This window comes from Ceratocystis lukuohia (assembly GCF_044167205.1).
Source record: "Ceratocystis lukuohia strain C4212 chromosome Unknown Supercontig3_pilon, whole genome shotgun sequence".
Taxonomy (NCBI): Eukaryota; Fungi; Ascomycota; class Sordariomycetes; order Microascales; family Ceratocystidaceae; genus Ceratocystis; species Ceratocystis lukuohia.
Window position 1 is genome coordinate 1599142 of NW_027263522.1, and position 14647 is coordinate 1613788.

The 14647-nt window shown below is 44.8% G+C and overlaps 6 protein-coding genes across 6 annotated transcripts; 1 reads left to right on the forward strand and 5 right to left on the reverse strand.

Annotated features, from left to right (window-relative positions):
- Positions 1–541: 541 nt before the first annotated feature.
- HOO65_030437 (uncharacterized protein) lies at positions 542–1477 on the reverse strand (the record flags this gene model as incomplete). The annotated part of the gene is made up of 1 exon (XM_071000407.1): positions 542–1477. The coding sequence occupies one exon, from the start codon at positions 1475–1477 to the stop codon at positions 542–544; it is 936 nt and encodes a 311-aa protein (XP_070860116.1).
- A 1578-nt stretch (positions 1478–3055) lies between these two features.
- On the reverse strand, positions 3056–4324 carry HOO65_030438 (uncharacterized protein; the record flags this gene model as incomplete). The annotated part of the gene is made up of 1 exon (XM_071000408.1): positions 3056–4324. One exon carries the CDS (start codon positions 4322–4324, stop codon positions 3056–3058), a length of 1269 nt encoding a protein of 422 aa, XP_070860117.1.
- A 2219-nt stretch (positions 4325–6543) lies between these two features.
- HOO65_030439 (uncharacterized protein) lies at positions 6544–7452 on the reverse strand (the record flags this gene model as incomplete). Its single annotated transcript, XM_071000409.1, has 1 exon — positions 6544–7452. One exon carries the CDS (start codon positions 7450–7452, stop codon positions 6544–6546), a length of 909 nt encoding a protein of 302 aa, XP_070860118.1.
- A 4341-nt stretch (positions 7453–11793) lies between these two features.
- Positions 11794–12651, forward strand: HOO65_030440 (uncharacterized protein; the record flags this gene model as incomplete). The annotated part of the gene is made up of 1 exon (XM_071000410.1): positions 11794–12651. One exon carries the CDS (start codon positions 11794–11796, stop codon positions 12649–12651), a length of 858 nt encoding a protein of 285 aa, XP_070860119.1.
- Positions 12652–13498: 847 nt separating this feature from the next.
- On the reverse strand, positions 13499–13789 carry HOO65_030441 (uncharacterized protein; the record flags this gene model as incomplete). The annotated part of the gene is made up of 1 exon (XM_071000411.1): positions 13499–13789. The coding sequence occupies one exon, from the start codon at positions 13787–13789 to the stop codon at positions 13499–13501; it is 291 nt and encodes a 96-aa protein (XP_070860120.1).
- A 23-nt stretch (positions 13790–13812) lies between these two features.
- Positions 13813–14361, reverse strand: HOO65_030442 (uncharacterized protein; the record flags this gene model as incomplete). Its single annotated transcript, XM_071000412.1, has 1 exon — positions 13813–14361. The coding sequence occupies one exon, from the start codon at positions 14359–14361 to the stop codon at positions 13813–13815; it is 549 nt and encodes a 182-aa protein (XP_070860121.1).
- Positions 14362–14647: the final 286 nt, after the last annotated feature.

The window sequence follows — 14647 nt, forward strand, 5'->3', positions numbered from 1 at the left end:
GGCGTAGAAGTCAACTAGCCTATTGATTCATATGTTTTCCTATATTCTTTTGGTTAAGAGCAATTAACTGCAACCAAGTTGTACAACTCTATCTTCGCTCAATAGGTTTTCTTTTCCAAGTTTCTCTATTTAGTAGCTCTCGGCTGCGTGATCATAAATATTAAGTGACCGTGGACGGGCGGTTAGGGCGATCAGCCCTAGATGTCTAGACGCCACTATCAATAACAGTCCCCTACCCCCAGAACAATACATTTAAGCCTCATTTGGGCTGTGGCTATAAAAACTGAAGTTAATTTCCAAGTTTGTCTTGAATTCTTTAAAAGTTGAATTGATTGTCATTTAAACAGAGTCTCCAGAGGCTAGTATGGCTGGTTGTTGAAATGGGCTCTGTGTATAACTAATACTGAGCAATAGTTGACGACAGCGTGAGCCTGGAGCTAGTGACTGATTTGCTCAAATGCAGGCTCTCAAGTCGCTCTTTAGAGAAAGACTTCAAAGGTAGGCTTTTGAAGAATTCTCAGGCAAACCTTTGAAAACCCCGTTAAGAAGTGGCCTCCAACTCAGAGCTTTCCGATGCACTCTCTGCAGAGTGCTCTGGTGTATCGATATCACCGTGTATCGTGCTATCTAATTCAGCCTTTAAATAGGCAGCCTGAGTCTTGTCCACAGCCTTTATAGCAGCTTCCACGTTTTCCATAGCGCGAATTTCGGCGGGATCAGTAGCAAGATATTCTTGCCCTTCTGATTTGTGTGACTTGAACGAAAACATGATGACATAAGTCACGGTGGTCGGATAGTCTGTACCCTCTATGACGCGCTCCTGTCTTCTGATAATGATTTTGTCCATTCCCCAAGGTATCATTTGAGAAGCCTGTTTGTAGTAATCAGTATCTGCAAACAAGTCCCAGTATATATTCTCCTGGGTCAGTCTAATATCCTCCTCGAGGGGAAGATTATTTCTTGCATGGTAGTCGTTGATGAGACCAAGAGTATCCAAGCTGTCAATATCCATGACAATCCAATCCATGGCGTAGTACTTGACACCCTGGGCATGGGAAACCGCTTTGAAGATCCTGTGGAGGGGTAACTTATCCCCGTGGTCCTTTTCATCGCACAACTTGTTATCACGAATGCTCGCAACATAGCGCTCTTCATCGAAGAATATATGCAACATTGCTTCTGCCGCATATTTGCCATAGTGTTTGGAATACACTCTAGTGTCGCTATTTGGGAAAAACGAGGCATAGTAGCCATGTTCAGACAGGTAGAATTGATCAGTGATATCAGTGGTCTCGATAGCGGGAGGTTCTTCCGTGTATTCAAGCCCAGATGTTTCAATAGACTCAAGCCCAAAAGTCTGGGTAGTCTCAGATCCAGAGATCCTAGCGGGCTGAGAATCCTGAGCCGGATAAGGCCTGCAGTTCCAAAGGCATGGTAGCGATGTGCTAACGTAGGTGAGAAAAGAAGACCAGAGCATATTAGGAAGCAGTTCAAATGCTGAGATAACAAAAGATAATAAGTAGGATGAGAAGAAACTTTGCCAAGTGTGATGAGAGGCATTGAAAGTATTGGCTTGCACAACGGCGCCACAGATGTATTTATGAGTCGCTTGTCCTCCACCGTCACCTTTCGCATTCCTGACACATAGTATAATGCATTGATAGACACTTTCCTAACCTTCATAAGCGGCCCAATTTGGACTATAAAAAAAGAAAACTAAAAGTAATCACGGCCTACAAAGCATTAGTCATTGATTTGCGTATGTCCGCTCTACCATCTATTCGTGAAAGACAAGAGATCCAAGAAATCCCGTACGCAGACAATATTTGAGTCCAACCCCGTAGTAGCTTGGTTTAAACTCTCAGTATAATAGCGTATGTTAATGGTTATGGTATTTACATTCAGATCACCCAGGCTCCGGCGGATTTCGCTAGTCTTTCTATTTCCCGGTTCCGAAGCACCTTGGGTCGGAGGTCAGAGATCAGCCAGAAGCCGCTGGAGTAAAGCCTGGGGGCGTATGGCACAGCAGAAATCTATACAACACTAACTTTGGACGATTATGTCTTAGTCAATTGATTATTGTGGTATAAACTTGTGCGCCTTAGTTCCCTACACATTGCCTGGTATAGCTTTTCTAAGAAAATTTATAACACATCAATGTATCTTGTACAACATGCACCACTGGCCGTCGGTAACCTCGTTACTAGGGTTGCTAACCCTGACAAAGTTTGGTCAAACGTTAGGGTTGGTGTCAGATACAAAACGCCTTTTTCCAGGCCATGTGTTTGGTCTACTACGCTTCTGATATTTAATGCGTTTGAGAGCGCTATAATTTGTTGATATAATAGCCATAAGTGAACATGCTTCAAGAAGATAACGGGGTCTTGGTCAGTTGGTCCGCGACTTTGCAGCATCTTTATAGACTTTGGCTAGCGCTTCTATCGTGAAATCAGAGCAGGCCGTAAAATGATCCATCAGACAAGTCTCGGCCAAGCACCCCCAAATAATAAAGCACAAGTTAAAGCTGAGCCAGTGCATCAATATAAAACGGAAACCATATCTTGACCCACAAGTCTTCTGCATCCACTAGCTTGATCCCTAATTCCTGGCTGACTATACTAGCTTTGCTGTATCAAGCTGCATCCTCCTATAAACTCGCTATGAAACATAGGACAGCCGGTTGTAGTACCCCGAACAAGTGACACATGTACTAATTTATAAAAATACGAAACACAACGCTAATACTTTATATGCTGAATTAGTAGGAAATTGCTGTGTTAAATTCTAAAGATTTCATGGAGTGTCGATTCATTAGTGACACAGAGAACGTTATCATAAGTTGGTGTATAGTTAATGGCCAAGATAGCCTCCACGCAAGACTTGTACTAGAATGTACTTAGAAATCAAGCCTAGAGTTGTGTTTTGAATTCTTTCGATCAGGAGGACTAATCGACGATTCTCAAGTCCTTTTTAGAAGCAAGGGCCAACATTGGCTTTAAAACGACAATGAGGTAGGCTTTGCAGAAGGCTCTAAAACGGACTCCTAGTCAATACCTTATGGCTCTGTCTTTGAGGCGGACTTTAAAGAAAGCTCCAACATGGCTTCCCAGTCAAGATCGTCTGATGTATGCTCAGATTCAGCTTCTGGTACGGTCTCCGGTACTGCCTCTGATGTAGTCTCCGACTCACTGTTTGGAGCAGGATCCGAAGAAAGCTTCCAAATGGACTCCCAGTCAATTCCGTCTGATGCAGTCTCCGGTACAGTCTCTGGTACGACCTCCGGGGCATCATATGGAGTAGGTCCCCAAAGCGACTCCAAGAAAGATTTCTCTGCTCCTGCTTTTAACAAGTCGATAAATGTCCTAACTCCCGGTGCAAGGCCCAGAGCAACCCTCAACTCGGCAGCCTCAATATTATCGACGGCTTTTATAGCTGAATCTAGTCTATCGTGCTCAAGCTCAACAGAATCAGCAGGGGAGGCCCCCGCCTCTTTCGCAGCGTAGCTGTGCGAGAACATGATGACGTGAACAGCTGCAGTAGGGAAGTTGGTGCCCTCTATCACACGTTCCTTTCTTTTGATTATGATTTTGGTGATTTTCCCAGGCAACATTTTGGCTGCCTGCTCGTAGTGATCGGTATCGGTAAATGAGTCCCAGTCTGGAGACCCGGGGGTGAGTCTGATCTCGGCTTCAGGTTCAAGATTGTACTGTCTCTGATAGTTCTTGACAATTTTGAGCGTCTTCATGTCGTTGATATCCATGACAAGCCAATCCATTGCGGTATAGCCCACGCCCAGTAGATAGCGCACTGCCTCATAGATTGTGTAAAGCGATAGTTTGTATTGATGAGGTGTCTCGAGAGGTAAGTTATTTTCGCGAACACTAGCGACTTTCTTTTCTCTGTTAAAAAAGAAGCTGACGACAGCATCTCGTCTGTGTTCGCCAAAGTGATCGGAATAGATATTTAAATCATCTCTAAAGAAGTCCGATGTATCATAACCGCGGTCATGTAGGTAAGATACATTAGTGATATCATTACACATGACAGTTGGGGGTTTTCTAATGTACTCAAGACCGATCGATACGGTAAGCTTGGGGCCGGAGGCGTCTGTAGACACAGGCTCATTTGCATCAAAAGACCCGGCCCCAGCGATGTTAGTAGCCTCGAAACCACGCTCCTTAGTTTCGAAAGGCTGGGCGTCAGCTATTTTAGCAGGCCCAGGTGCAAGGCGCTCATATGGCTGAACGTCTTCAATAGAGTTGGGGTTACAGTCCCGAAGACATAAAAAAGGCAGGCTGGCGGAGAAAAAAGACGACGCGCGCATATTGGAAAACAAATTAGAGAAATGGATAGCAGAAAGAGACGCGTGAAAAGACTAGACACTATGGTGATAGAGTGTCAAGACAGTTCTGCCTCATACCTGAGAAAGGAGGGAGATGTAAGTAGTTATTATTGACTCCTGCTTTGCCTTTGCTCCCCATCTTTTTCACGCTGTGTGGTGCTTTAGTGCAAAACCTGGAATATATGGGATCTTACTTTTCGAAGTAGCTAGAATCTATGAAGCCGCTGTAGTTCATCCGTGCTTATCATCAGCGACTTCAGCCTGTCAGAAATAAGATATCTTAGATCGAGCTAGCTTAAATCCGAGATACTCGCGCAGACTTTGGAGCAGGGGAATAACGAAAAACTGCACATGCCGAAAACATGTGAGTCTTTTTTGCATATCTTGGGCCAGCTTTTGGAAAGCTTTGGCAAGACCTTTCGCGGCTAAGGCTTACTCAAAGCATCTGTGAAGTCCTTCCAGTCCTCTCTTCTTCCTATTTTTGTTATTCAAAAAGTCAATGCTATAAGAAGCAGCCAGCTGGGAAACGACAAAAAAGGCCCCTAAGCACGTTGTTAGTAGCTATTCTAGTTTGCACAGATAGATCAGTTGGTAGTTCTAGGTCATAGATCATGACATCCATGCATGACCGATTGCAGATTATATGTGGTTATCCACAAACCATGATATTTTTGACTAGTGGACAATGCTAGATTCATCCGTTCACAATGCAGAAAGTCTCCCATTGTCAATCCCTAGCCTCTTCAGAGTACAAAAATATTGCATTGAGGTGTCAAGATTGTATAAATATTCTGCCAGAGCTCGCTGTAGTAGATATCGTGATACAGAAACGGCGATGTTCTAGGGTCATGTGGTTAAGATAACCCTAACGATAGTGTCACATGCTAGGGAGTATCTACCCCTCGTCAACAACAATATTGAAACTTTATAGCAAACAGGCGGCACGCAATTGTATCATGGGATAGAGTTTAACTCTTTAGAACGATAGGAGGCAATATCTGCACTGCACGAAATCAAACATACATGGTGTATTTTGCTGTATGCACCGAACAAGATTGGAACTTCCACCAAACCAAAGTCTAGTCAACACAGTACACAGTGAAGACACAATATTATTGGTATCCGAGATAGTACAAAACAATGTGAGAGTGATTTTGAACCGTAGTTTTGCTGGAGAAATGTGCTGAAAGTGTTTCCCTATCCACTGTTATAACTATACCACTCTTACTTGAATGGTACAGTAGATTTTCTAGGCGCCGCGCGGTAGTCACCACATTCATTTTTATTTGTTTTGTTTATTCTCCTTAGCTCCTTGCTTGTCAGCACACATGGCATGAGAGAATGGATTCGTGCCCAGGGTAAGTCCGGCCTGGCTGGTAGTGTTCATGCATCTAGGATCTTCATGCATAGTCTTGGGCTGTCATGTAACTATGCATCCCACTTTTCACTCTTACACCACCTAGCCAATTACTACGTGCGCATCGGATTTTATGCACTCTAATTGGCTGGAAAGATGTCTGCCAGTCTTGGAATTCTGCCAATGTCCCTCTCTCACTGGCCAATGATATGGCTGATGCTTGCACAAAGGAATAGAAAGGAAGGGATATTCGTCGTGTTGAAGACTTCAGTCATTACGCTGAAATATGATTCCTTAATCCTATGTTATCACTATTGAGAAATATGATGCCAGTCAGCCCCTGCTCAGGAGGGCGACCTCGTGTTAGCTAGTTGTCTATACCAGCAACTTCATGTGTAACTAAGCGGTTAAAGTATTACACTACTTCAGTCGACCAAAACACTTGGGAATAGTGGCTAGGGAGGATTGGTATTAGTGAGAAAAAAGTAATATGCTACATGTGGCAAGGCCGGCCATAACTAGACAACAAGACAAATTGGCGTTGGGACGACTGTAGAATAACACAGCAATTGGCTTTGGTTGATGGTGTGTTCTGTTATATTTTATATTAAATCTGTTGTGTTGGAGATTAAAAAGTAGGGTTGTGAATACCTGGATTCCACGCCTCAATGTCGTGCGGACTAGTCCAACTATTGATGCGCTGGTGATGTAAAGTAGTGGCATATAACTACCTGCTCAAACGGTATTCATGGTTAGGCGGTCATGCTAAATTTGAAGCTGTGGAGCTACAAGGATTGGAACTTGTCTTCATCCCGCCCTTGGAACTGAATTGCATAGCAGACTACTAGATAGACTCCGAAATGGGGCCTGGGACAGTCTCCAAGCTTGATTCCCCGCCGGATTCGCGCGAGCTAGTAGATGAGCAGCCCTCTGAGTTTGTCTTTAGGATAGCCTCCAACTCTGCTTGTCGAGCGTTCCCTGAATCTTCGATAGCAGCATTCAGGTCTCTCTCAGCAGCAAGCTCAGCCGCCTGCTTGTCAATGAGACTGACAGGTGTGTTCTCGTTGCCAGGCGTTAAGTTCTTGAACGAGAACATGACGATGTGATAAATCATGTTCGGGAAATCGGTGCTTTTTATCTTGCGATTCTGTGTTCGAAAAAGGATTCTGTCGATCTCAGAGCCAGGAACCATTTTAGCTGCATCTTTATAGTAGGGGGTTTTGGAAAATATTTCCCAAGCTTCATCATTAGGAGTTAGTCTGACCTCCTCGTTGGAGTTAAGATTGTTGTTTTTGCGTAATGCTCTGACGGCCGAGCGGGTGGCTGTGTCGTCAATGTCCATGACAACCCACTTCATTTCCTCGAAACGTATGTCTTGCTGATAGCAAAGTGCCTGAAAGAGTTGGGGGAGTTCTAGCCTATCCTTATGCGGCCCTTCGAGGTGCAGGACGCTCTCACGGATGGTTGTGACTTTGTGACTAGTGTCAATGCGTACATCCACTAATAGCTCCGGGTATTTGGGGTCGTCGCGCTCGTTGTAAATCCCAAAGCTACCACTGGTAAGCTCCTCGTACCCATACCCATGGGATTCAAGATAGTAAGGATCGGAAGGGTGAGTGGCTTTCGGAAGTGCAATGGCTTCGGTAGGCCCCGGAGCAACCCTATGAGTAGGTTGAACATTGGGACTAGAAAGGGACCCGCAGATATCCAAGCAAGGCAGCGATAGGCAAAGGGAAGTCAATGAAGGCCGCATGTTGGGCAAATATCAAGAAAGGTACAAATGATTGGAGTAGGAAAGGAGTAGAGAGTGTGGAACGCGGTGATAGGAAGCTGAGAGAGAGAGTACCTATGGGTAGGAACTGCCTTTGTATTTATTCTCTAGTTTATACCTACCTCACTCTCGATTGTGACATATTCATCATTCTGTGTTATCCAATCAAGAGCCACATGTTAATTTCTAACCGGTGGTTGTTTTGCTAGTCTATAAGGAAGAAGGCAGAGGGCGCCTGAGACTCCGGGTATCAGTAGTTGATCTATGCTTATCTACCGCATTTCATATATCTCAAAGGCTAGGGGGATGTGGGGGATGTTATAGATGGAGTTGAGCTGATATCGAGTTGGTTGTGTGGAAACGCGAGGATGGTCTTGTGGGCGCCGAGACACAAAGGCAATGGACACTAGTTACCAGTGTAGTTACATGTTCATGGGCGTGCTTGTAAAAGCTTCGGCCAGGTCTTTTTGCATCGGACCCAGGACTGTTCTTATCGGCTACATATAATACATGACATAACCTTTTTTTTTCTTTTGTACTAAAACTAGAAACGGAAGATTTTCTAAAGCCTAGACTAGTAAATCATGTTTCTTATCTCCGTAGAAGTGGCGATAGCTCTATGACGCTTGATCTTGGAGCTCTTTTGAAGGCAACAGCAGACGTAAGACTGGTAGTACTGGGACTAAGTGATGGGTGTTGAGATGAGGGGGTATCCCGAGAAAAGGACTCTTCATCCTGTATCTTTAGTTTTTAATGTACATGGCCGAGTTGGCGTCTCTCAGGATGGAATTTGCAATGTACCTGTGCTAGCTATAGTGTATTCAATTTGATAGTTCTAAAGTCAGGTGTTTGTTATATCCCACATCCCGAGCATAAAAAAGCTTGGCGCGATATAATTTAGTTATCGGATATTGGTCGGAGCAGTGAGTACATTATGTCAACTTTATCCAGTCGGGAAACATTAATCACGACGAAGGAACATTCCCTAGTATTCCTAATCTTGGTCTCGATACTACGTACTTATGCACTGCTACTGGGTTTGATAGATTCTCTAAACACCCAAAGTTTGGGTTGTTTTTCAAACACAGCTTTGTAGGCATCTGAAGCCCTCATCTTCAGTGCGCAATAACAGGACATGGCTCAAATACACACATCAGGTATTGACGCTGGCGACTGAACGTCTTTTGGATAAAACTAGGGTATCGTTAGAGCATGGCTAGTCTGACATGTGGTCGTGCGACTGCAGGGCCACCCCAAATATTTCAAAGGCCTCACCTCAACCTTGTATGGGGACAGCAATAATAAAAGATCAACAAGTCATAGCAATGTCCAACATGCGGAATCGGAGAGCATTGATTTAAAAAGAAAGAAAGAATCCAGGAAGAGACACATGTTTGCACCAACTCCAAAAAGGGAGACGGCAGTAAGCCTAGTGTTAAAGGCTTCACGGGATACAAGAAAGAACAATTGTATAACGGCTCTATTAACGAGGAGAAAAGGAAAAGCGCTAAACCATCTAATGGAGTCCTGAAGTCAGTTTTCGTTTTAGCTACTGACTGAGCAATATCCGACAAGTAATAATAGGGTCTTTCTTCATGGTCTTTGAGTAGGGCTAGGTATTGGGGCCATGCAAGTGTGCCGTTTAGGCGAGGGCAAGGTCTGAGCCACATAGATCATCACAATCGGCCCCTCCTCCCCGAAAGTTTTTGGTTTGCTCAACACCATCCCCCTCTTCTCTTTGGTCGACGTCCCGTAGTCACTGGCGGTCCACCATTAGGAGAAATTAGGCCCCATTTGGCTTCCCAGCGATCCAGTGCCTCGGTGTTCTGGATGTTCTCAATAGGGACCCTAGCCATTTCACCAAGGCTTTCCTCCTAGCTCCTTTGCCTTGGGCTCGCACAATGTCCTCCACTGTCCAGTCTTCTTCGCCTTCACTATTAACGATGGTCGCTGGTTCATCTAGCCCCTGCTGAAGCCAGGGTACTGGCAATCAAGTCGGTTGTATCTGCCATTCGCTCAACTAAGTCTTCTGCATGTCCAAATCCCGAACCCTCTGCACTCCGTTCTGTTTATGCCTATGCCTGAATCTACCCTGAAAGCCACTTGGCATGACGTTCTCCTCATCGCTAAGTTGACCCTCACAGCAAAATCTTGATTAGTGTTGGATGAGCTACATGGAGGATGGGTATTGTGGGGAATCTGCCTTCAGTCGGATTAACCCTGGGTAAACCCGAGCCTGAATACTCTCCAGCTTAGTTGTGCATGATGGATTTGAATTTTGAATATATTTAACGTCTACTGGAATCACTAAGATCAAACGACGCAAAATACAATGTGCATGATGGAAGAACTTGACACTGTAGAAAAAGGAATAGAGAGACAAGCTTCACATCAGTATACCAGCACGGTTCCACGTGCGGCTGTACAGGATCACGAGTGACTTCAAAAGTGATATAACTGAATTCAGTAGATTGTTCCAACAATTAGGAAGGCTAATAAATTTAATAGGTAATCCGAAGAGGGCGCATGTAACTCGCGCATACAAGACAAGCAAGAGAGTATTGGAAACGATGGATGATTCAGCTCAGCGTGTGCTATACGCCCCTAGGAGTCCTATAAAGAATTGCATCTTTGATTGAATACCAGTACTCTTTCTAGATAAGCTGGATCTTGATCAACGCGGAAGATGTGTCCTACGCGGTTGATATCTGGATTGCAGACCACTCGGCATAAAGTTATGCGACCTTGGCGCGCAGCGAGCAAATTAATGCGATATGCAGAGGACAAGTACTCGCTTTGTCCGTACAAAACGACTTGCAAGTCGGATTAGCCAGTTCTTAGCCGATAGCCGAAGTACGAAAAAAGGGGAAGAAATGCACCACCAGACCAGAGCACGTATACAGCGTGTCAAGAGTGGAAGTAGATAAAAGCCATCCTTGTCTCAACTCCATACTATTTGTTTATCTTGGCTAATTGTTGGGCGGTTGTGAGCCGCGATAGGTCTAAGTACTAACTTGATTGGCGTTAGAAGAATGAGCCAATCAACTAACATGGTTTCGTTAGTTCAACCAATCAAAGGGCACCACGCTCGTTAGAGCATCATATATTTGCTCTAAGCAAGAGACGTGCCCACGCTACTGTTGTCTGTTGTCATGTTGTCATCCATTTGATTTGTGCTGTCTTCTGACGCTGCTTAGATACAGTTGCTAGTCTTCCGCTGTACCCTGGGGCTTCATTTACGCAGCTTGCAAGTCCTAGTCTACGGTAGAGCAAAGAGAGACAATATAATGCTTTATCTACAACAGAGGTACTAGGACAACAGAAAGGCTCCTGTTTCATATCGCATAGCCATTGTCTCTCTAGCGGGTCCATCTTTGATCCAAGTATTTTACGGTTGGCTTGAAGGATTTGCTGCAGACAAAATGTTTTCTAGCTGCTGGCTGGGGTTAGCTGCTCTGATGCTGCGGCCAGGGAAAAGCTACTTTCTCAATAAATCCCTCACCTCCGCCTTAGACTTGTGCACAGAGAATTATTTCAGATCGCATCGCCAAGGCCATCCTGACCACCACGGAAAAGCGTGATGTGGCGCAGAAATAAAGGGCTTTAAAGAGCTGCTGCCACTAATATTGATACCGCAGAGGAGCCATCAAACGTTAAGATGGCCCCAAAAGTCATTTTAGCTAGTCGCCAGCAAGCAAAGGGTCTCCTATGGGGATGAATATGGCCACCGCTTCTATCATAGTATTGTCTAATGCAAATTATAGTGTGTAAACTTACCCACCCTTGCCCAAGCTTGGCTGTTCATTGGCACTTGGCCAAGCATCAGCTTTCCGTATCCCGCCCTCGAAGCCGATTGGGACTCTCGGCCGTCAAATTGTGTGCGAAATTAGTGATATCCATGGTCTTTTTCTTGTGTTGCTTGAAATCAGCGTAATATGCTTTGAGTATGCATCGCATATCTCGTTCTTGATACCAGCAAATCGATGCTAGTGCGTCAGCACGGATCAGTGCTTCGTGAGTTATGGCAACTGATGCCCGAAACGCAGCACAGATCGGTGGCCGGCGCTTCATGGGTTTTCATATCTTCTAGTAGGCGGCCAAATTAGCTTAGCGGCCCAGGTTGAATATTTCCCATTGCGACATGGTACAGTACAATTTCCCCGACATGATGGCTCAGTGGAAATCAACTGATAGGTGGAAATTCAAGAATAAATACCTCTGCTGTGTCCAGCGGATTGAACAAGTCCTCTATGAGCCACAATTACTCCGCTTTCCATATCTTTACTTTTTCATTTCTCTTTTTACTACGACGTATTGCCCAAGATGCGCGTCTCCTATTTACTGCCTGCTGGCTTATCGCTGCTGTATTTCCCTGGCTGCAAAGCCGCTTCAGATAGCCAAGGGCCTGCTCGCGTAGTTGGAAGTGCCGAGCCCGGAACCACTATGATGGCCTACCCGGATTCCAGCTATTTGAATGATCACGGCTATTTTCGTTCGGTTCGAAAAAGTGGCATCACCAACATTTATTCCCAACGCTACAACCCGGACAGTGTGGAACCAGTGCTTCAGCTTTACTATGACGCGGATAACAAAGCCATTATCTTCTATGATAACAATTTGTATGTCGAAAGATACGGTTCTGATATATGGTTTGACGCAGAAGACATTCGTGAGACTACGCCTTCCCAAATACCGGACAAAAACACGCTGCGTCTTTCTGAAATCTCCAAAGCTTTTTGCAATGAACAAGGTTTTGAGGTTGATCAATTGAAATGGATTATCATGGATGTATTGGACTCAGGTACTCGCTCTACCATTGTCAGTTATCGCGAGAAACATGACCTTAGGCCTAAGGATAATATCGTAGTCACGCCCGACGATTTGGAGTTTTACACAGATTTACGGACCAAATACTATTGGGATGCCTACGATATGGTGCCTGGCTTTGATATTGACAGAATCATCATCAGCAGGCAGGAGCGTCTGATATCTGGCTCAGCATACCCAGCCATTGTTGCTGAAATGATGGCGTTCTCGTTCAAGAAAAAGGTGCCAAAAGACGAGAAGGCTTCCTCTGAGCCTGAAGCAGTTGTTGCCCAGTTTTTCGATGAGGACAGTTTGAATGCTGCTTTGAAGGTGGCAGAGGACGTTCTGGAAACTGACCGGAAAAACAGTTTGTAAACTGCCCGAAAGCTTTTGGATTAGGGTAGTAGTTCCAGCCCTATGGCATATTTGACATGGAACTCGGCATTCCGACGGGGGAAACCATAGAATGGCGGTTATCTAGCAACAGCGACGAAACATGTGTTTGGAAGGGCACTTATAAACCGGATGCAGCATTCGAGTGTATCTAGATAGAAACTTAATAAAGGAGTCGTCTCAAGAATTAGATTACCTTCATTAAAGCCTTTGCTTCCAGAATTAGATAATGTCATGCGACACTATGCAGCGTTGGTTTTCACCAAGGTTAGCAAATCAAGTAGGCCTTGGCCAACAGAGTAGTACATTGGCTACTTGTGGGAAGTATACGCCGTCTGTAAACTGAAGCAGATGATGAGCAGTAGGACAGCGTTGGTACTTTGTTTAGCTACTATCAGAAAAATAGGACGTGAAAGTCCACACATAGCCCAGAAGCAGCAAGACAGGCGTGCGCCACCAAGGTTACACAGAAGGGCATTAGAGCACAAACACAACGGCAAATGGCAATCTACAAGTGGTTTTGATAAACAAAGTGTAGAGCCTAGCAACAAGGTTACAAGCGAACGTCGCGTATATCTTTGCTGAAGGCTCTTCCTAAGGCCTGGGCTCAGGCGCCACGGCATCTTGGCTTAGTGTATGGTCTGTTTGGGCTGGGCTTAGTTCCTAGGTATATGCAATTTCAAGTGTGTTCTTGCGCAGAGGGCAAAAATAGATGTTAAAAAATAGTGTTTGCTAATGATTAGATTCAGTCAGCGGGGTGTGAATTTAAATACTCTGGTTATCTACAGATATATCATAGAGTGGTAGGAGAATGCAGATGGCAGACCACTCAGCTATCCAAAGTAGCATCCGGGAGACGTTCTGTTTTATCTTCCAAAATTTCTTTCTCGTGAGCTACTGCAGCATTCGCAGCAATCTCTACGGCAGCTTTCACATTATCTTCAGCAGCAAGTTCAGCAGCATGGGCTTCGATAGGGTCGACATATGTCTCCTCGTCCTGGGACGGACTTTTGAATGAGAACCTCAAGGTTTCGATAATTTCAGCCTGGTGATCGGTGACATACGTCTGCCTTTCCTGTCGTACCACGAGGATCTTGTCAATTTCCTTATCAGGGATCATTTTGGCTGCCGTTTTGTAGTAATTCATTTGAGAAAAGATGCTCCAGCCTTTGTCTTGGGGGTGACTCCGATCTGGGCCTTGCGGGAAAGGTGGTTATCTCTGCGATAAAATCGGATAGCCTCGTTGGTGCGCCAGTCGTTGACATCCATCACGATCCAGTTCATTTCGTTGAAGTCTATGTTTTTCTCATAGCAGAGAGCATGGAAAATCTGATCGGGCTTTGGATTCGGATTTTTCTCATCAGGCTCTTCAGCTTCCAATTTGGTCTTGAAGATTGTAGTGACTTTGTGTTTGACATCCAAGTTAACATGGAGAACAAGATCTCCTATTCTGTCACCGTGGGATAGAGTGTAGATTTGAAAGCCACCTTTGCGGCGATCGACATTCCACACACCGTATCCATGCTCTTCCAAGTAGTTTTTCGAAGTAGGATCCGAAGTCGCGGGAAGGTTCGTTTCAAGAGATTCCTCGGCAGCCTCTGTAAGCTGAGCGGTAGCATCAGTAGAACTCGGCTTACAGTTCTTGAAGAGCCAGAAAGACATGCAAAGAGAAGTGAGGTGAGAAAGCAACATGTTGGATGATAGGTCGAATCGGAAGAAAAGAACGTCCTGGAGAAAGTGCTGTAGGGAACGATGGAATACCGGCAGTGCATGGAAGTAGTATTTATTCTTTCGCTTCACCTATCCAACCATTGGCTTACAGCGTTTTTGACAAGATGTGGTGTTTTCAATATGCAAAATGAAAGATCAAGTTATATATAGATTCAATATAGTCGATCCACAAAAAACAGAGAAAAGAATAAGACCACAGGAGCAATGCACCAGATATTAGCCCATTTTCGTCTTCAGTAATATCTAG